This window comes from Hemitrygon akajei, chromosome 6 (genome assembly GCF_048418815.1).
Source record: "Hemitrygon akajei chromosome 6, sHemAka1.3, whole genome shotgun sequence".
Taxonomy (NCBI): domain Eukaryota; kingdom Metazoa; phylum Chordata; class Chondrichthyes; order Myliobatiformes; family Dasyatidae; genus Hemitrygon; species Hemitrygon akajei.
The window spans coordinates 7,264,340-7,285,004 of NC_133129.1; the positions used below are offsets into that span (position 1 = coordinate 7,264,340).

A 20,665-nucleotide genomic window follows, 5' to 3' on the forward strand; every position below is an offset into this window, starting at 1 on the left:
GCCAGGCAGCACCTATAGGGAGAAGCGCTGTCGATGTTTTGGGCTGAGACCCTTCGTCAGGACTAACTGAAAGGAAAGATACTAAGAGATTTGAAAGTAAGAGAGGGAGGGGAAATGCAAAATGATAGAAGAATGGAGGGGGTGGGATGAAGCTAAGAGTGATTGGCAAAAGTGATACAGGGCTGGAGAAAGGAAAGGATCATGGGACAGGAGGCCTAGGGAGAAAGAAAGGGGGAGGGGAGCACCAGTGGGAGATGGAGAACAGGCAGAGTGATGGGCAGAGCGAGAGAGAGAAAAAAACAAACAACTAAATATGTCAGGGATGGGGTAAGAAGGGGAGGAGGGGCATTAACAGAAGTTAGAGAAGTCAATGTTCATGCCATCAGGTTGGAGGCTACCCAGCCGGTATATAAGGTGTTGTTCCTCCAACCTGAGTGTGGCTTCATCTTGACAGTAGATGAGGCCATGGATAGACATATCAGAATGGGAATTGGTGGGAGGGAAAGATGTGCTTGGTAGTGGGATCCCGTTGGAGGTGGCGGAAGTTACGGAGAATCATACGTTGGACCTGGAGGCTGGTGGGGTGTTAGGTGAGGACAAGGGGAACCCTATCCCGAGTGGGGTGGTGGGTGGATGGGGTGAGGGCAGATGTGCGGGAAATGGGAGAGATGCATTTGAGAGCAGAGTTGATGGTGGAAGAAGGGAAACCCCTTTGTTTAAAAAAGACATTTCCTTCCTCCTAGAATGAAAAGTCTCATCCTGAGAGCAGATGTGGCGGAGATGGAGGAATTGTGAGAAAGGGATAGCATTTTTGCAGAGACAGGGTGGGAAGAGGAATAGTCCAGGTAGGCTTATAGTAGATATCAGTAGATGGGCCATCTCCAGAGATGGAGACAGAAAGATCAAGAAAGGGGAGGGAGGTGTCGGAAATGGACCAGGTAAATTTGAGGGCAGGGTGAAAGTTGGAGGCAAAGTTAATGAAGTCAAAGAGCTCAGCACGCGTGCAGGAGGCAGCACCAATGCAGTCGTCAATGTAGTGAAGGAAAAGAGGGGGATGGATACCCGTATAGGCTTGGAACATGGACTGTTTCACAAAGCCAACAAAAAGACAGGCATAACTGGGACCCATGTGGGTGCCCATGGGTTTGGTTTGGAGGAAGTGGGAGGAGCCAAAGGAGAAATTATTGAGAGTAAGAACTAATTCTGTTAGATGGAGGAGAGTGGTGGTAGAGGGGAATTGGTTAGGTCTGGAATCCAAAAAGAAGTGAAGAGCTTTGAGACCGTCCTGGTGGGGGATGGAGGTATATAGGGACTGGACGTCCATGGTGAAAATAAGGCGGTGGGGGCCAGGGAACTTAAAATCATTGAAAAAATTCAAAGCGTGAGGAGTGTCACGAACATAGGTGGGAAGAGATTGAACAAGGGGGGATAAAACAGTGTCCAGGAATGCAGAAATGAGTTTGGTGGGGCAGGAGCAAGCTGAGACAATGGGTTTACCTGGACAGGCAGGTTTGTGGATCTTGGGTAGGAGATAGAAACGGGAAGTGCGGGGTGTGGGAACTATGAGGTTGGTGGCAGTGGATGGGAGATCCCCAGAGCTGATAAGGTTGGTGATGGTACAGGAGACAATGGCCTGGTGCTCCTTAGTGGGGTCATGATCAAGGGGTAAATAAGAGGAGGTAACAGAGAGTTGTCGCTGTGCCTCGGCCAGGTAGAGGTCAGTACGCCAGACAACAACAGCTCCCCCCTTATCAGCGGGTTTTATAGTGAGGTTGGGATTGGTGTGGAGGGAGCGGAGAGCAAAGCGCTCGGAAGGAGTGAGGTTGGAATTGGAACAGGGTGTGGTGAAGTCGAGATGGTGGATGTCCCGTCGGCAATTAGCAATAAACTGATCCAGAGCGAGCAGAAGACCAGAGCGGGGTGTCCATGAAGAGGAGGAGGGTTGAAGATGGGAGAAGGGGTCATCGGTGGGGGTAGGAGACTTTGAGGCATGCAAGAATGGAACAGCAGTTATCGTGGGGGACTTTAACTTGCACATAGGTTGGGTGAATCTAGTCAGTCAAGGCAGTCTTGAGGAGGACTTCATAGAATGCATCTGCCATGGCTTTCTTGAACAGCGTGTTACTGTACCTACAAGGGAATGTGCTATCTTAGATATGGTCCTGTGCAATGAGACGGGTAAAAATCAGCGCTCTTGTAGTTGGGGACCCTCTTGGAAAGAGAGACACAGTATGACTGAGTTTCTCATACAAATGGAGGGTGCAATAGTTCAATCTAAAACCAGTGTATTATGCCTAGATAAAAACACAAAATGCTGGCAGAACTCAGCAGGCCAGACAGAACTATGGGAGGAGGTAGTGACGACGTTTCGGGCCGAAACCCTATGCCTAAATAATGGAGACTACAATGGGACGGAGGAGGATTTGGCGAGTGTAGACTGGGAACACTGGCTGTATGGTGGGACAGTAGAAGACTTTCAAAGAGATTTTTCATGGTGCTCAAAAGTTTATTCAGTTAAAAGCAAGAATAGTCAGGGTGCGGAGAGCCAGCCTTGGGTAGCTAAGGAAATAAAAAAAGACATCAAACAAAGTCGCCAGGAGTAGTGGGAAACTGGAAGATTGGGAAAACTTTAAAAAGCAACAAAGAACCACAAAGCAAGCAATAAAGAAAGGGAAGATAGATTAATGAAAACATACTAGCACAAAATATAAAAACAGATACTAAAAGTTTCTATATTATATAAAGCAGAAAAGGATGGCTAAAGTAAATGTAGGTCTCTTGGAGGTTGATAAGGGAGCGTTGATATTGGGTAATGAGGAAGTGGCGGAGGGTTTGAATGACTATTTTGTGTCAGTCTTCGAGGTGGAGGACACGTCTAACATGCTGCACAGAGATGTGATGGGAGGTGAGGACCTCAATACAATAGCTATCACTAAAGAGCTAACACTGAGCATACTTGTGGGCCTAAGGATAGACAAGCCCCCTGGTCCTGATGGAATGCATCCCAGGGTACTGAAAGAAATGGCAGAAGTTATAGAAGTGGCTTTGGTGATGATTTACCAAATTTCTCCGGACCCTGTGTGGGTTGGAAGACGGTGAGTATCACACCACCGTTGAAAAAAGGATATGGGCAAAAGGCAGGTGACTATAGACCAGCAACACACACAAAAGGCAGGTGACTATAGACCAGCAACACACACAAAATGCAGGTGACTATAGACCAGCAACACACACAAAATGCAGGTGACTATAGACCAGCAACACACACAAAATGCTGGAGGAACTCAGCAGGACAGACAGTGTCTATGGACAGAGTAACACACACGAAATGCTGGAGGAACTCAGTAGGCCAGACAACATCTATGGACACAGTAACACACGAAATGCTGGAGGAACTCAGCAGGCCAGACAACATCTATGGACACAGTAACACACGAAATGCTGGAGGAACTCAGCAGGCCAGACAGCATCTATGGACAGAGTAACACATAAAATGCTGGAGGAACTTAGCAGGCCAGACAGCATCATGGAAAAAAGTACAGTTGCCGTTTTGGGCCGAAACCCTTTGGCAGGACTGGAGGAAAGAAACTGAGTAGATTTGAAGGGGGGAGAGAAATGCCAGGTGATAGGTGAAACGCAGGGAGAGGGATGAAGCAAAGAACTAGGAAGTTGACTGGTGAAAGAGATAAGGCCACTGAAGAAAGAAAAAAGAGGGGGGGAGTGCTTCAGAGGGAGGCGATGGGCGGGCAAGGAGATAACATGAGAGAGGGATAAGGGGAAATGCTGAGGTGGGGGGGGGGGGGGGGGAGAGAGAGAAAGGAGCCATTACTGGAAGTTAGAGAAATCAATGTTCATGCCTCCCAAAATGCTTGAGGAACTCAGCAGGCCAGGCAGCATCTCTCGTTTGTGACTATAGGCCAGTTAGTTTAACATCTGTAGTTGGGAAATGCCTGAAGCTATCATTAAAGAAGAAATAGTGAGTCATCTGGAAAGAAATGGATCCATCAGGCAGACACAGGGTGGATTCAGCAAAGGCAGGTCCTGTTTACTGGAGTCCTTTGAGGATATAACGAGTGCAGTGGATCGAGGGGGACAGGTGGATGTTATTTACTGGGATTTCCAGAAAGGCCATTTGGCCCACAATGCTGTGCCGAACATGTCCCTACCTTAGAAATTACCTAGGGTTACCCCACAGCCATCTATTTTTCTAAGCTCCATGTACCTATGACAATTAAAGAGGAGGAAGTACTGGCGCTTTTAAGAAATTTAAAAGTGGATAAATCTCCGGATCCTGACAGGATATTCCCCAGGACCTTGAGGGAAGTTTGTGTAGAGATAGCAGGAGCTCTGACGGAGATCTTTCAGATGTCATTAGAAACAGGGATTGTGCCGGAGGATTGGCGTATTGCTCATGTGGTTCCATTGTTTAAAAAGTGTTCTAGAAGTAAGCCTGGCAATTATAAACCTGTCAGTTTGACATCAGTGGTGGGTAAATTAATGGAAAGTATTCTTAGAGATAGTATTTATAATTATCTGGATAGACAGGATCTGACTAGGAGTAGCCAGCATGGATTTGTGCGTGGAAGGTCATGTTTGACAAACCTTATTGAATTTTTTGAAGAAGTTACGAGGAATGTTGATGAGGGTAAGGCAGTGGATGTAGTCTATATGGACTTCAGCAAGGCCTTTGACAAAGTTCCACATGGAAGGTTAGTTAAGAAGGTTCAGTCGTTAGGTATTAATGCTGGAGTAATAAAATGGATTCAACAGTGGCTAGATGGGAAATGCCAGAGAGTAGTGGTGGATAATTGTTTATCGGGATGGAGGCCGGTGACTAGCGGGGTGCCTCAGGGATCTGTTTTGGGCCCAATGTTGTTTGTAATATACATAAATGATCTGGATGATGGGGTGGTAAATTGGATTAGTAAGTATGCCGATGATACTAAGGTAGGAGGTGTTGTGGATAATGAGGTGGGTTTTCAAAGCTTGCAGGGAGATTTATGCCGGTTAGAAGAATGGGCTGAACGTTGGCAGATGGAGTTTAATGCTGAGAAGTGTGAGGTTCTACATTTTGGCAGGAATAATCCAAATAGAACATACAGGGTAAATGGTAGGGCATTGAGGAATGCAGTGGAACAGAGAGATCTAGGAATAACAGTGCATAGTTCCCTGAAGATGGAGTCTCATGTAGATAGGGTGGTGAAGAAGGCTTTTGGAATGCTGGCCTTTATAAATCAGAGCATTGAGTACAGAAGTTGGGATGTAATGTTAAAATTGTACAAGGCATTGGTAAGGCCAAATTTGGAATATTGTGTACAGTTCTGGTCACCGAATTATAGGAAAGATATCAATAAATTAGAGAGAGTGCAGAGACGATTTACTAGGATGTTACCTGGGTTTCAGCACTTAAGTTACAGAGAAAGGTTGAACAAGTTAGGTCTCTATTCATTGGAGCGTAGAAAGTTGAGGGGGGATTTGATCGAGGTATTTAAAATTTTGAGAGGGATAGATAGAGTTGACGTGAATAGGCTGTTTCCATTGAAAGTAGGGGAGATTCAAACGAGAGGACATGATTTGAGAGTCAGGGGGCAAAAGTTTAAGGGAAACACGAGGGGGTATTTCTTTACTCAGAGAGTGATAGCTGTGTGGAATGAGCTTCCTGTAGAAGTAGTAGAGGCCAGTTCAATTGTGTCATTTAAGGTAAAATTGGATAGGTATATGGACAGGAAAGGAATGGAGGGTTATGGGCTGAGTGCGGGTAGGTGGAACTAGGTGAGATTAAGAGTTCGGCACGGACTAGGAGGGCCGGAATGGCCTGTTTCCGTGCTGTGATTGTTATATGGTTATATACCTGTCCAGGAGTCTCTTATCTATTGTATCCACCTCCACCACCGTTACCGGCAGCCCATTCCACACACTCACCACACTCTGAGTAAAAAACTTACCCCTGACATCTCCTCTGTGCCTTCTTCCAAGCACTTTAAATCTGTGCCCTCTCATACTCGCCATTTCAGCCCTGGGAAAAAGCCTCTGACTATCTACACAATCAATCCCTTTCATCATTTTATACACCTCTATCAGGTCACCTCTCATCCTCCGTCGCTCAAGAAAAAAAGGCCAAGTTCACTCAACCTGTCCTCATTAGGCATACTCCCCAATTCAGGCAACATCCTTGTAAATCTCCTCTGCACTCCTTCCTGCTAGCCTTATAATCTTCTACTGTTCTTGTACTGTGTCATGCAACACCACGGTCTTGAAAAACATCTCATTTTTACTACGTACTGTACCAGCAGTTATGGTCGAAATGACAATAAAAGTGACTTGACTCTAGATTTCTATCGTTACCTAGTTTTTTTGAACCTTCCGTAAGCTCTTCTTTTCTTCTTGACTAGATTTACAACAGCCTTTGTACATCACGATCCTTGCAAATATCCCCTGAACATTTGCCACATTTCTTCCGTACATTTCCCTGAGAACATCTGTTTCCAATTTATGCTTCCAATTCCTCGCCTGATAGCCTCATATTTCCCCTTACTACAATTAAACGCTTTCCTAACTTGTCTGTTCCTGTCCCTCTCCAATGCTATGTTAAAGGAGATAGAATTATGATCACTGTCTCCAACATGCTCTCCCACTGAGAGATCTGACACCTGACCAGGTTCATTTCCCAATACCAAATCAAGTACAGCCTCTCCTCTTGTAGGCTTATCTACATATTGTGTAAGAAACCTTCTTTAACACACCTAACAAACTCCACCCCATCTAAACCTCTCACTCTAGGGACATGCCAATCTATATCTGGGAAATTTAAATTTCCCACCACAACAACCCTGTTATTATTACACCTTTCCTGAATCTGTCTCCCTATCTGCTCCTCGATGTCCCTGTTTCTATTGGGTGGGCTATAAAAACACCCAGTAGAGTTTTTGACCCCTTCCTGTTCCTAACTTTCACCCACAGAGACTCAGTAGACAATCCTTCTATGACTTCCTCCTTTTCTGCAGCCGTGACACTATCTCTGATCAACAGTGCCATGCCCCCACCTCTTTTGCCTCCCTCCCTGACCTTTCTGAAACATCTAAAGCCTGACACTCAAAGTAGCCATTCCTGCCCCGACCCATCCAAGTCTCTGTAATGGCCACAACATCATAGCTCCAAGTACTTATCCACGCTCTAAGCTCAACCGCTTTGTTCAAGATACTCCTTACATTAAAATAGACACATCTCAAACCATCGGTCAGAGCACGCCCCCAGGTAGGCCGTCTCCCCCAACAGTACTCAAGCAGCAGTACTTATTAAGGGGGACAGCCACTGGGGTACTCTCTAGCATTTGCCTCTTGCCCTTCCCTCTCCTGACTGTTACCCACTTATCTGTCTTCCCAGGCCCCGGGGTGACTACCTGCCAGTAGCTCCTCTCCATCACCTCCTCACTCTCCCTGACCAGATGAAGGTCATCGAGCTGCATCTCCAGTTCCCTAACTCGGTCACTAAGGAGCTGCAACTAGATGCACCTGGTGCAGACATTAGACAGTAGGTGCAGCAGTAGGCCATTTGGCCCTTCTAGCCAGCACCGCCATTCACTGTGATCATGGCTGATCATACACAATCAGTACCCCGTTCCTTCCCTCTCCCCATATCCCTTGACCCCGCTATCTATAACAGCTCTATCTAACTCTCTCTTGAATGCATCCAGAGACTTGGCCTCCACTGCCTTCTGGGGCAGAGCATTCCACATATCCACCACTCTCTGGGTGAAAAAGTTTTTCTGCATCTCTGTTCTAAATGGCCTACCCCTTATTCTTAAACTGTGGCCTCTAGTTCTGGACTCACCCATCAGCGGGAACATGCTTCCTGCCTCCAGCGTGTCTTATATGTTTCAATCAGATCCCCTCTCATCCTTCTAAATTCCATGTGGCCATCCGGGAGGCTGGGAGTCTCCCAGACTTCCCACATCTGACACTAACAGAACACCGGCCTTACACACATTCTTCCTGTCCATATTCCACACAGACAACCTACATCCTCTCAACCTGTTATCATCTGAGCCCCATTGAGCCAAAGCCTTTCTATTCTATCTCCCTTTACTCCGTCACCAGCTCTATAAGGTGTCTCCTTTTAAACCCTTCTCGCTGTTCTCACTGGCCGACGTCCACGCACAGTTGTGCCCCGATCAAATTAACCTTTATTGCTAAAGGGATTGAATTTAAGAGCAGGGAGTTTATGCTGCAAATGTACAGGGTACTGGTGAGGCAGCACCTGGAGTACTGTGTTCAGTTCTGGTCTCCTTACTTGGAGAAGGATATACTGGCTTTGGAGGCAGTGCAGAGGAGTTTACCAGGTTGATTCCAGAGGAGGCGGTTAGACTATGAAGAGAGATTGAGTCGCCTGGGACTGTACTCACTGGAATTCAGAAGGCTGAGACAAGTTCTTACAGAAACATAAAATTATGAAAGGGATAGATAAGATATAGGCAGGAAAGTTGTTTCCACTGGCAGGTGAGACTAGAACTAAGAGACATAGCCTTAAGATTCAGGGGAGTAGATTTAGGACAGAGATGAGGAGGAACTGCTTTTCCCAGAGAGTGGTATTTAAGACAAGGTTGGATAGATTCGAGTTGGAGGACAAGAGTTAAATGGGAGAGACTGGACAGGCTGGGACTGTTTTCCCTAGAGCAAAAGAGTCTGAGGGTGGAATCTCACAGAGCTTTATAAAATATTACGAGGCATGTATAGGGTAGATAGTCAGAGTGTGTTTACCAGGGTAGGGGCGACTGAATGATTAAGGTGAGAGGGAGAAGGGAAGGTATGTTACAGAGTAGCTGGCACCTGGAATGAGCTGCTAGACAGCAATAACATTTAAAGTGTATCTGGACAGGGCACAGGGGGACATGGCATTAACGAGGCAGTGGCGATAGTATAACTGGCCCTGATGGTCGCAGAGATGCGAGGCTGAAGCTTCCAGTCAACTCTTCCAAGGATATTGAAATAGATTTTTCCCCAATCCATGGAATCGGTCAGTGGTCAAGCACAGAAACCACACCCATGTCCACATTGTTACCCTTCAGATCCCCTTTAAAATCCTTCTCTTGCCTGAATCCAATGCCCTCTTGTCTCCGATACCATGGGGGTGTGATTTAAGACTCTCTCTTCTTGCATAATCTTATACATTTGTTAGTCACAGGCAAGGTTCTGAAAGGCTAGTGGCCAACTAATGCTGTACCTTTAGTTAAGAAAGGTTGGAGTGACAAGCCAGAGAAATATTATTCTCAAAGGATAGCAGGGAACTACAGGCCAGTGAACCTATCAGTGTCCTCCTGCAGGATTCCCTAAATTTGCAGGTTGAGTCTGTGGTGAGGCAGGCAAATGTGATGTTAGCATTCATTTTAGGAGGGCTGAATATAGAAGCAAGGATGTAAAGCTGAGGCTTTATAAGGTACAGTGAGCAGTTAGGGCCCCTTGTCTCACAAAAAGTGTGGTGGCACTGGAGAGGGTTTAAAGGTGGTTTACGAAATTCTGATATTTAAAAGATATCTGGACATGTAGGAAAGGTTTTCAGTGATATAGGTCAACACAAGAACACACAATGACTCCTAGCGTCCCGTGGTGAATCCACCTCAGCAAGAGCCTGAGCTCTCCGAGGGCTGGCTGGCTGTCTCTCTTAGACAGGGTTGGCTGTCATGGCAGACTCACCGTGGTGACGTCCAGTGGTAGGATGATAACGATGAGGAAGCAGAGGTACCAGGCCAGCAGTGTGGCAACAATCACCAGGCGGTGCTGCTTCCTGAAGTCAGCGTAGCGATAGAGAACGAGCAGAGCCAGGAAGAAAACGGCCACGATATCGATGCCCAAAGCCGCCCCACTCATGGTTAACCTGGTGGAAGGGAAAACGGGTATGGAGTGGGGAATGGGGCACTAGAGAATGGGTACGGGGTAGGGAGGGTGGGGCACTAGAGAATGGGTATGGGGTGGGGAGGGTGGGGCACTAGAGAATGGGTACGGGGTGGGGAGGGTGGGGCACTAGAGAATGGGTATGGGGTGGGGAATGGGGCACTAGAGAATGGGTATGGGGTGGGGAGGGTGGGGCACTAGAGAATGGGTACGGGGTGGGGAATGGGGCACTTGAGAATGGGTACGGGGTGGGGAGGGTGGGGCACTAGAGAATGGGTACGGGGTGGGGAATGGGGCACTAGAGAATGGGTACGGGGTGGGGAGGGTGGGGCACTAGAGAATGGGTACGGGGTGGGGAGGGTGGGGCACTAGAGAATGGGTACGGGGTGGGGAATGGGGCACTAGAGAATGGGTACGGGGTGGGGCACTAGAGAATGGGTACGGGGTGGGGAATGGGGCACTAGAGAATGGGTACGGGGTGGGGAATGGGGCACTAGAGAATGGGTATGGTGTGGGGAGGGTGGGGCACTAGAGAATGGGTACGGGGTGGGGAGGGTGGGGCACTAGAGAATGGGTACGGGGTGGGGAGGGTGGGGCACTAGAGAATGGGCACGGGGTGGGGAGGGTGGGGCAGTGAGGGAGGGGAGCCTGCTGTTCAATCACTGGTCACTAACAGGAAACCTTTGGGGAAAGAGAGGATGCACAAGCTCAGTGCAAATGGAAAGAATATATGGTGTGAGAATCAGAACACTACAAGACAAACTGCATGAGCAGAATTAACCCACCGAGTCTGCTCCACCATTTATTATCCATCTCAACACCATTCCTTGTAACCTTTGATGCCCTAACAGAACCTATCAACCTCCATTCTTCCATTTTAAATATACTCAATGACTCGGCCTCCAGCCCATTCAGCTGTCCACATCCACGATGACCAGAGGACAACAAAGATATTTATCCATCCCAGCCTCTGTACTCAGCTGATCCAGACGTTACTTAACTGCTCTCGGTGACTTTGGCTCGGGCACTGCATCCCAGCTACTCCCGCTCGATAAAGGACCCCTCGAAATCTCCTGCCTCTTACCCTAACCCTTGTCTCCTAGGTTATAATAATAATGTGGTAAGCGGATTAGCTTCTTGCGGTCATTTACTACCGCAATGCTAAACACTTGTCATTTCCCCTCTTTACTACTGCACTCCAGGGAGCAGAGACGTACGTTCTCCAGTCGCTCCCCATTAGTGAACCAGTCAGCACCCAGCGAATCTGTTCCCCCTCCATCACTCTCACTTCCTTCCTAAGAGTTTCTGTCCCAGCTAAGATAAATATTTACCCCGGGTACCTGGTCACAGTCTGGGAACATCTAAACACAGTTACCCACGAGATGCTGAAGTCAGGGGGGAGGACAGCCAAGGTTTTGGGTCAATACCTTCACCTAAACAATCAAACAGGTTAAACTGCCGGGTCAACTCTTTGTTCCTCACCCAAGGCTACTCAACCCTCCAATCGACACGTACAACAAGCTGGAGGAACTCAGCAGGTCGGGCAGGATGTGTCCTGACGAAGGGTCTCGGCCCGAATTGTTGACTGCTCGTTTCCACGGATGCTGCCCGACCTGCTGAGTTCCTCCAGCTTGTTGTACGTGTTGCTTTGACCCCAGCATCTGCAGTGTACTTTGCGTTTACTCAACCCTCTCCTCGTTCACCATTCACCACCCTCCCACTCCTGACATTTTCAGTTCTTCCCTCTACGCGAGCCCCGGTACTTACCATAACCCTCTGGTATTTTACACCACGGCAGTCACTCACCCTCAGACCCCACTCTTCACCCTCCTCAAACCCTACTCCGGCTTCTTTCACCATTCCAAGCTCCCATTTCCGCTTCTTGCAACGTCAGCTCCGGGACCTCCCCGTGCGGCTGCGCGGCGCAATGGCTCATGGGCCATGTAGTCCATCATCTCCCTGCCTCCCATTACGCATTGCGGCAGGAACCTCCCGGCGACGGGAGCGGGCAGATCTCCATTTGCACCAATCAGATCCCGTTACGCGAGTGCGCGCGGATATTGAACTTCCCGCCGCAGTGTGGCGCCAAAACGGAGTGGGGCGGCGATGAGGGAGCGCGGGTCAGTATGAGGGAGCGCGGGTGTGTGAGTCCAGGGAACAATATGGTCGGGTGTCTATATGAGGGCGGGGGAGTTGGTGCTGAGTGATTGCAGGTGAGCCTGGGCTTGATGGTGAGGGTGTGTCTGGGTCAGTGGTGGTCTGGCGTCCGGGGTTTGGGGGCAGATGGAGACAGACAGGGGAGAGTCTCTGGGGTGGGGGTGAGTCTGAGTAAGAGGTGGGGTGATCTGCGATGAGTGTTTGGAGATCTGGGGTGTTGGGGGGGGGGGAAGTAAGTTCGGAGGTGATTTGGTGAGTGATCGAATGTTGTGGGGTCTGGGGAGGCAGGTCCTGAAATAATGGGCAATAGGCGGAGGGTGGGTGAGGGTAAAGTGGGTGGCCACTGGCTCGGGGAAGGGTTACAACGGTGGGACTGGATCCAGGGGTCAGGTCTTTGGTCCCTGGTGAGGGTGGGGGCCATGTGGACTAGCACAGCCTGGGTCACTGAATTGTTCCTACAACCTATGAACTCACTTTTAATCTCTGACACTAGCAGTGTGCCAGATGTTGAAGGGTGTGAGGGAAGAGAAGTGAGTGCAGTTACTATTACAAGGGAGAAGGTGCTTGAAAAGCTGAAAGAGCTAAAGGTACATAAGTCACCCGAACCAGAGGAACTGCACCCTGGGGTTCTGAAAGAGGTGGCGGTAGAGATTGTGGAGGCATTAGTAATGATCTTCCAAAAATCATTGGACCCTGGCATAGTGCCAGAGGACAGGAAAATTGCAAATGTCACTCCACTCTAAGTAAGGAGGAAGGCAGCAGAAAGGAAATTATAGACCAGTTAGCCTGACCTCTGTGGTTGGGAAGATGTTAGAGTCAATTGTTAAGGACAAGGTGATGAAGTACTTGGTGACACAGGACAAGATAGTACAAAGCCAGCACGGTTTCCTTCCGGGAAAATCCTGCCTGACAAATCTGTTGGAATTCTTTGAGGATATTACAAGTAGGATAGATAAAGGAGACATAGCGGATGTTAGATATTTGGACTTCCAGAAAGCCTTTGACAAGGTACCACACATGAGAGAGCTTACCAATTTAAGAGCCCAAGGTATTACAGGGAAGTTATTGGCATGGTTGATTGGTAGGAGGCAGCGAATGGGGATAAAGGATCCTTGTCTGGTTGGCTGCCAGCGACTAGTGGTGTTCCACATGGGCCAGTATTGGGACCATTTCTTTTTATGCTGTATATAAATGGTTTAGAGGATGGAATAGATGGATTTGTTATGATCCAATGCATCGACTTTACTGTTTTTCCATAGATGTTGCCTGGCCTGCTGAATTCCTTCAGCATTTTGAGTGTGTTGCTCGGATTTCCAGCATCTGCATATTTCCTCTTTTTTTTGTAGATGGCCATATTGCCAAGTTTGCAGCTGATACGAAGATTGGTGGAGGGGCAGGTAGTGTTGAGAAAACAGGTAGGCTGCAGAAGGACTTGGACAGATTAGGAGACTGGGCAAAATAGTGGCAAATGAAATACAATGTTGGAAAATGCCTGGTCATGCACTTTGGTAGCAAAAATAAATGTGCAGACTATTCTCTAAATGGGGAGAAAATCCAAAAATCTGAGATGCAAAAGGACCTGGGAGTCCTTGTGCAGAACACCCTCAAGGTTGGTGAGGAAGGCAAATGCACTGTTAGCATTCATTTCAAGAGGTCTAGAATACAAGAGCAGGGATGTGATGCTGAGAGTTTATAAAGCACTGGTGAGGCCTCACCTTGAGTATTGTCAGCAGTTTTGGACTCCTCATAAGAGAAAAGATGTGCTGGCATGGAGAGGGTCCAGAGGAGATTCACAAGGATAATTCCAGAAATGATAAGGTTATTATATGAGGAACGTTTGATGGCTCTGGTGGAATTCAGAAGGATGAGGGGGATCTCATTGAAACCTTTTGAATGCTGAAAGGCTTAGACAGAGTAGATGTGGAAAGGATGTTTCTCCTGGTAGGGAAGGCTAAGACAAGCGGGCACAGCCTCAGGATAGATGGGTGTCCATTCAAAAGAGATGCAGAGAAACTACTTTAGCCAGAGGGTGGTGGATTTGTGGAATTTGTTACCACAAGTCCACAGGCAACTGTGGAGGCCTAGTTGTTGTGTGTATTTAAGGCAGAGATTGATAGGTTCTTGTTTGGACATGACATCAAAGGTTGCGGGGAGAAGGCTGGGAAGCGTGGCTGAGGAGGAAAAGAAAGATCAGCCTGACTGAATGGCGGAGCAGACTTGGGCCAAATAGCCTAATTTTGCTCCTTTATGTTGTGGTCTTCTGTTCTGGATATTTATTATTATCATTTCTTTTGTATTTGCACATTGGTTGTTTGTCCTGTCGTGTGTGGCCTCTTCCAGAAGATGGGGTTATGATGTAAGACAGCATGGGAACCAGCCCTTTGGCCCAGCTGGATGCCCTGTCCTAGCTAGTCCCATTTGCTAGTGCTTGGCGACTACTCTCTGAACCTTTCCAATACATATTACTGTCCAACTGTCTGTTAAAAGTTGTTCTTGAATCTGCCTCGAACTCTCATTGGCAGCTCTTACCACCCTATACATGAAAAAGTTGCTCCTTGGGCTCCTATGAAATCTTTTGCTCTAAATCTATACCATCTAGTTCTTGATTTCCCCAATATTTGGGGAAGAAAGGACTCGTTCTCCCTACCAATGCCCTTTGTTTCTTCGTCTTCTATGGCCCAACTTCGCCCTAAAACTTGGTTCCTCGAGTAGCAACATCTTTGTGAGTCTTTTATTCACTCTTTCCAGTTTAATAACATCTTGTCTATAGCAGAGAACTAAAAGTGAACACAGTATTCCAAGGGCAGCTTTGCCTGTGCACTGTACAACCTCATCTCTCACTAATCTAAATTAAGCTTAGTTTCTCATTCCTCACCTGTTTATCCAACTGAACAAGGTTCCTTGGGAATTTGTGATAACCTTCCTCACTGTCCACCACTCCATCTGCAAACCGTGCCTTGTATATTCTTATCCAGATCACTGAAATAGATGGCAGAGAGCAGTGGGCCCTCTGACTCCAAGCATAGATTCCCTCATTACGCTTGAGAGTCTCCCCCTAGTTACCATTTGTTTTAAATGGAAATATAAAATGTGTTTGTGATTCTCTTTAATCCAATTTACTGCTACTGAGGACATTTCATGGCCACTTTTGGTCTTTATTTACTGAGGTACTTACCCCAATCCTTACCTGCCTCAGGTCTTGCTGCATCTGCTAAAGGGATTGAAATGGAGCCGCACGTTGATCACCCCACCTTCTGATGGAGGGAATGTCAATGACGAAGCAGCTGGGCCCAGAATACTGTCCAGAAGAACTTCTGTAGTGATGCCCTGGGCTGGGATGGTGGACCTCTGACACCCACAGTCACCTTTGTGCTCACAATACCTCAAGTGAGGCCTCACCAGTGCTTTATAAAGTCTCAACATTACATCCTTGCTTTTATATTTCAGTCTTCTTGACTCAACCTGCAAATTAACCTTTTGGGAGTCCCTGGTCCCTTTGCACCTCAGTTTTGTATTTTCTATCCATTTAGAAAATGGTCAATCCTTTAATTTCTTATACCAAAGTGCATGACCTTTCACTTCCCAAGAGGTATAGGAGCCTGAATTGTGTGTGTAGATCACATGTAGCACTAGAGGAAATAACCACTGTTAGACTATCATCAAGAATGCCTGCCGTGCTATCCCACGCCCACAGTCTGATCGCCTGGCTGTACTTCTACTTCCCCAATATATGCATATATACGTATTGGCGCGTGGCCATGTGGTTAAGGAATTCGTCTAGTGATCTGAAGGTTGCTAGTTCGAGCCTTGGCTGAGGCTGCGTTGTGTGTCCTTGAGCAAAGTGCTTAACCACACGTTGCTCTGTGATGACACTGGTGCCAAGTTGTATGGGTCCTAATGCCCTTCCCTTGGACAACATCGGTGGCGTGGAGAGGGGAGACTTGCAGCTTGGGCAACTGCCGGTCTTCCATAAAATAAACCTTGCCCAGGCTTGCACTCTGGAATCAAGGCACAAATACATGGTCTGTTGAGACTAATGGAGGACAAAACACATGCATATAAAGACTGAAACAGCACTTACAGAACTGCTTTAAATTGGTGGACTAGACTGTATTTAGGGATGTATCTTTGAATCTGGATGAGTGCACCGCTTTTGTGACCCTGTGCTTTCTGTCTCGGAGGTTGATGTCAGGCGGTCTTTCAGGAGGGTGAATCTCGCATGGCGGCAGACCCTGATGTAGTGTCTGGTAAGGATCTGAAAACCTGTGCCATTTCAAGGATGTTTTCAACATCTCTCTGCTGTGGTTGGAAGTTCCCATCTGCTTAAAAAAGACACCAATTATGCCAGTGTCTAAGAAGAGTAAAACTGTAAGATAGGAGCAGAATAGGCCATTCTGGTCCAATTATTTTAGTCATCTCCACTCCTCTGCCTTGACCCCGTACCTTTTGATGCCCTGGCTAATCCAGAACCTATCTCTGCCTTAAATACGCCCAAAGACTTGGCCTCCACAGCCGCTCGTGGCAACAAATTCCACATATTTACCACCCTCTGACTAAAGTGGTTTCTCTGCTTCTCAGTTCTAAATGGATGTCCTTCAATCCTGAAGTCATGCCCTCTTGTCCTAGACTCCCCTACCACGGGAAATAACTTTGCCATATTTAGTCTGTTCAGGCCTTTTAACATTTGGAATGTCTCTATGAGATCCCCCTCTCATTCTCCCGAACTCCAGGGAATACAGCCCTAGAGCTGCCAGATTTTCCTTATACAGGAACCCTTTCATTCCTGGAATCATTCTCGTGAATCTTCTCTGAACCCTCTCCAAAATCAGTATATCCTTTCTAAAAGTGCACACAGTACTCCAAGTGTGCACTGCCTTAATGATTATCATACAGTAGTGCTTACACGTATGGTGATGAAATGGTTTGAGAGGTTGGTCATGGCTAGAATCAACTTCTGCCTCAGCAAGGACCTGGACCCACTGTAGTTTGCCTATTGTCACAATAGATCTATGGCACACACAATCTCAATGGCTCTCCACACGGCCTTGGATCACTTGGAAAATACAAGCACCTATGTCAGGGTGCTACTTGTTGACTATAGCTCAGTGTTTTAACACGATCATTCCCACAGTCCTGTTCGATAAGATGCAGTTTTTGGGCCTCTGCACCTCCCTCTGTATTGGATCCTCGACTTCCTAACCGGAAAACCACAATCTCTGCGGATTGGTGATAATATTGCTTCCTCGCCAACAATCAACACTGGCACACCTCAGTGATGTGTGCTTAGCCCACTGCTCTACTCTCTCTATACACGTTACTGAGTGGCTCAAGTACCATCTATTAATTTGCTGATGACACAACCATTGTTGATAGAATCTCAGATGGAGAGGAAAGGGTGTACAGGAGTGAGATATACCAGCTAGTTGAGTGGTGTCACACAACAATCTGGCACTCAATGTCAGACGAAAGATCTGATTGCGGACCTCAGGAAGAGTAAGATGAGGGAACACGAACTGATCCTCAGGGATCAGAAGTGGAGAGAGTGAGCAATTTCAAGTTCCTTATCTTAAGATCTCTGAGGATCTAACCTGGTCCCAACATACTGATGCAGCTGTAAAGAAGGCAAGACAGCGGTGATATTTCATTAGGATTTTGAAGAGATTTAGTTTGTCACCTAAAATGCTCAAACTTCTATCGATTTACAGTGGAGAGTATTCTGACAGGCTGTATCACTGTCTGGTATGGGGGAAGGGGAACCTACTGCACAGTATCAAAAGAAGCTATAGAAAGTTGTAAAGTTAGTCAGCTCCATCTTGGGTACCAGCCTCTGTAGTATCCAAGACATTTTCAAGGAGCAGTGTTTCAGAAAGTTGGTGGTCATTATTAAGGAACCCCATCACCTAGGACATGCCCGCTTCTCATTGTTACCGTCAGGAAGGAGGTAGATAAGCCTAAAGGAGCACACACTCAGTGATTCAGGATTCACTCACTTCTGCACTCTGACACTTCTGAATTTCCAGCATTCTGCTAGTGTCTTCCACAGTGAAAACAGCTTCTTCCTCTCCGCTATCCAATTACTAAATGGGCATTGAACACGTGAACTCTACCTCACTTTTTAAATTACTATTTTGGATTTGCACCATTTGTAATCTAAAATTTAATATACATATATACTTGCTGTAATTTAGTTTTTCTTTCTATATTATCATGTATTGCATTGAACTGCTGTTAACAAAGCTCACCACACACATCGGTGATAATAAACCTGACTCTGATAGAGATGTATATCAGAGTCAATATATATCAGTATATACCATATAATTGTTCATTTAAATAAGCAGTGCAGAAAGAGGGTAAAGAATTAGTTAGCCAGTCGGCAGTCAAAAGGTTGAGCATGGTGGGACTCACATTCTGAGCTGCATATATTTCAATGCAAGGAGTATCGTAGGAAAGGCAGATGAACTCAGGGCATGGATCGTGAATGCTAACATCACATTTATCTTCCTCGCCACTGACTCAATCTGCAAACTAACCTTTATGGAATCTTTCATGAGGACTCCCAAGTCCCTGTGCAGCTCAGAGTTTTGAATTTTCTTTCCATTTAGGTAATAGTCTACTCTTTCATATCTTCTACCACAGTGCATGACCATATACTTCCTGACACTATTCCATCTGTTTTCTTTGTGCATTCCCCTAATCTGGCTAAGTCCTTCTCTAGCCTCTCTTTTCTCAAAACTACTTGACCCTCCATCTACCTTCGTATCATCTACAATCTTGGCCACAAAGCCATCAATTCCATCATCCAAAACATTGACATATAATGTAAAAGGAAGTGATCCCAACACAGACTCCTATGGAACACCATTAGTCACCAGCAGCCAACCAGAAATGGCTCCCATTATTTACACTCTTTGTCTCTTGCCACTCAGTCAATTCCCTATCCATGCTAGTGTATTTCCTGTAATACCATGGTCTCTTAACATGTGAATAGCCTCCTGTGGCACCTTGTCAAAGGCCTTCTGAAAATACAAGTACACAACATCAACCAATTCTCCTTTCTCTAACCTGCTTGTTATTTCTTCTCAGAATTCCAACAGACTAGTCAGTCAAGATTTTCCCATGCTGACTATAGCCTATTTTGTCATGTGTCTTAAACTACATCTGTAAAAATCAACAACATCTTTCCAACCACTGAGGTCAGACTAACTGGCCTGTAATTTGCTTTATTCTGCCTCGCTCACTTGAAGAGTGGAGTGACATTTGCAATTTTCTATTCCTCTGGAACCATTCTAGAATCAATTGATGCGTGAAAGATCATTACTAATACCTCCACAATCTCTACAGCCACCTCTTTGAGAACCCTGGGATCTACACCATCTGGTCCAGATGACTTATTTACATTCAGAGCTTTCAGTTTCCCTGGAACCTTCTCTCTTGTAATGGCAGCTTCACTCACTTCTGCCCTCTGACACTTCTGAATTTCCAGCATTCTGCTAGTGTCTTCCACAGTGAAAACTAATGGAAGTACTTATTCAGTTCATCCACCATTTCCTTGTCCCCCACTACAACCTCTGACTTTCTCAAATTGTATGAATTCGATCATGTTATGTTCACTGATCCCCTTGGGGCTCTCTGATCAATTCTGGTTCATTGCACAACATCCAATCCAGAATAGCTGAACCTTTCGTGACCTTAACCACGAGCTGCTCTTAAAAAGCCATCTTGTAGGCAATCTAGAAATTCCCCCTCTTGGGATCCAGTATCTGCCTGATTTTCCCAATCTACCTGAATATTGAAATCGCCTATGACCATTGCAGCATTGTCCTTTTGGCATGAATTTTCTATCTCTCATTGTAGGCCCATCCTTACTACTGTTTGGGGGTGTCTATACAACTCCCATCAGTGTCTTTTTACCCTTGCTGTTTCTTAGCTCTATCCACAATGATTCAACACCTTCTTATCCTATGTCACCTCTTTCTTATGATTTGATTTCATTTTTTTACTAATAGAGCAATGCACTCCTCTACCTTTCTGCCTGTCCTTTCGATACAATGTGTGTCCTTGGACTTTAAACTCCCAGCTATAATCTTTCAGCCACGATTCAGCAATGCCCACAATATCAAAGGTTTCAAAAGTACATTTAATGTCACAAATGTATACAATATACATCCTGAAATGCTTTTTCTTCGCAACCATCCACGAAAACAGAGGAGTGCCCCCAAAGAATGAATGATAATTAAATGTTAGAACCCCAAACTCCCCCCGCCCCAGCTACCCTGCTGGGCGTAAGCAGCAGCAAGCAACGATCCCCTCCCCCTCTACCGAGCACTTAAGCGTGCAGCAAAGCAACAATAAAGACACAGACTTGCAGTGTCCCAAAAACTACTCATTCACCCAGTAATTCAACATGCTACAGGCGCTCTCGATCTCCCTTTTAATCGGGGAGAAAGAGGTGTCTCCGTTTCAGAGTGAGAGGGGGAGACATAACAAACATACCTGTCAATCTGCAACTGCTGCATGTCACCTACCTTCTTCCATATTCAACAATAACACCTTCAGTCCTGTATTCACCCTTTTTGATTTTGTCCACTTTTTACATTGCAGCTCATCCTGTTGACTGC

The 20,665-nt window shown here is 46.5% G+C and overlaps 2 protein-coding genes across 11 annotated transcripts in view; one reads left to right on the top strand and one right to left on the bottom strand.

The window, feature by feature from the left end:
* lmbrd2b (LMBR1 domain containing 2b) overlaps positions 1-11,797 on the bottom strand; it is a 63,142-nt gene extending 51,345 nt beyond the window's left edge. Inside the window, exons 1-2 of one of the 2 annotated variants that reach the window (XM_073047805.1) lie at positions 11,694-11,797; positions 9,690-9,870 (exon numbers count right to left, since the gene is read on the bottom strand). In XM_073047805.1, coding sequence (XP_072903906.1) covers positions 9,690-9,863 — 174 coding nt within the window. In that variant the 5' untranslated portion in view covers positions 9,864-9,870; positions 11,694-11,797. Of the gene's footprint in view, positions 1-9,689; positions 9,871-11,654 lie in introns of both variants that reach the window. The other variant, XM_073047804.1, reaches the window with a different exon arrangement.
* Positions 11,798-11,896: 99 nt separating this feature from the next.
* LOC140728830 (S-phase kinase-associated protein 2-like) overlaps positions 11,897-20,665 on the top strand; it is a 31,212-nt gene continuing 22,443 nt past the window's right edge. The window contains exons 1-3 of one of the 9 annotated variants that reach the window (XM_073047810.1): positions 11,992-12,007; positions 13,391-13,459; positions 16,226-16,291. Coding sequence is in view for 2 of the 9 variants with exons in the window: in XM_073047806.1 (XP_072903907.1) it covers positions 12,066-12,100 (35 nt within the window). In the remaining 7 variants the exon portion in view is untranslated. Of the gene's footprint in view, positions 12,101-13,390; positions 13,460-16,225; positions 16,292-20,665 lie in introns of those variants that run through there. The other 8 variants (XM_073047809.1, XM_073047808.1, XM_073047811.1 and 5 more) reach the window with 8 other exon arrangements.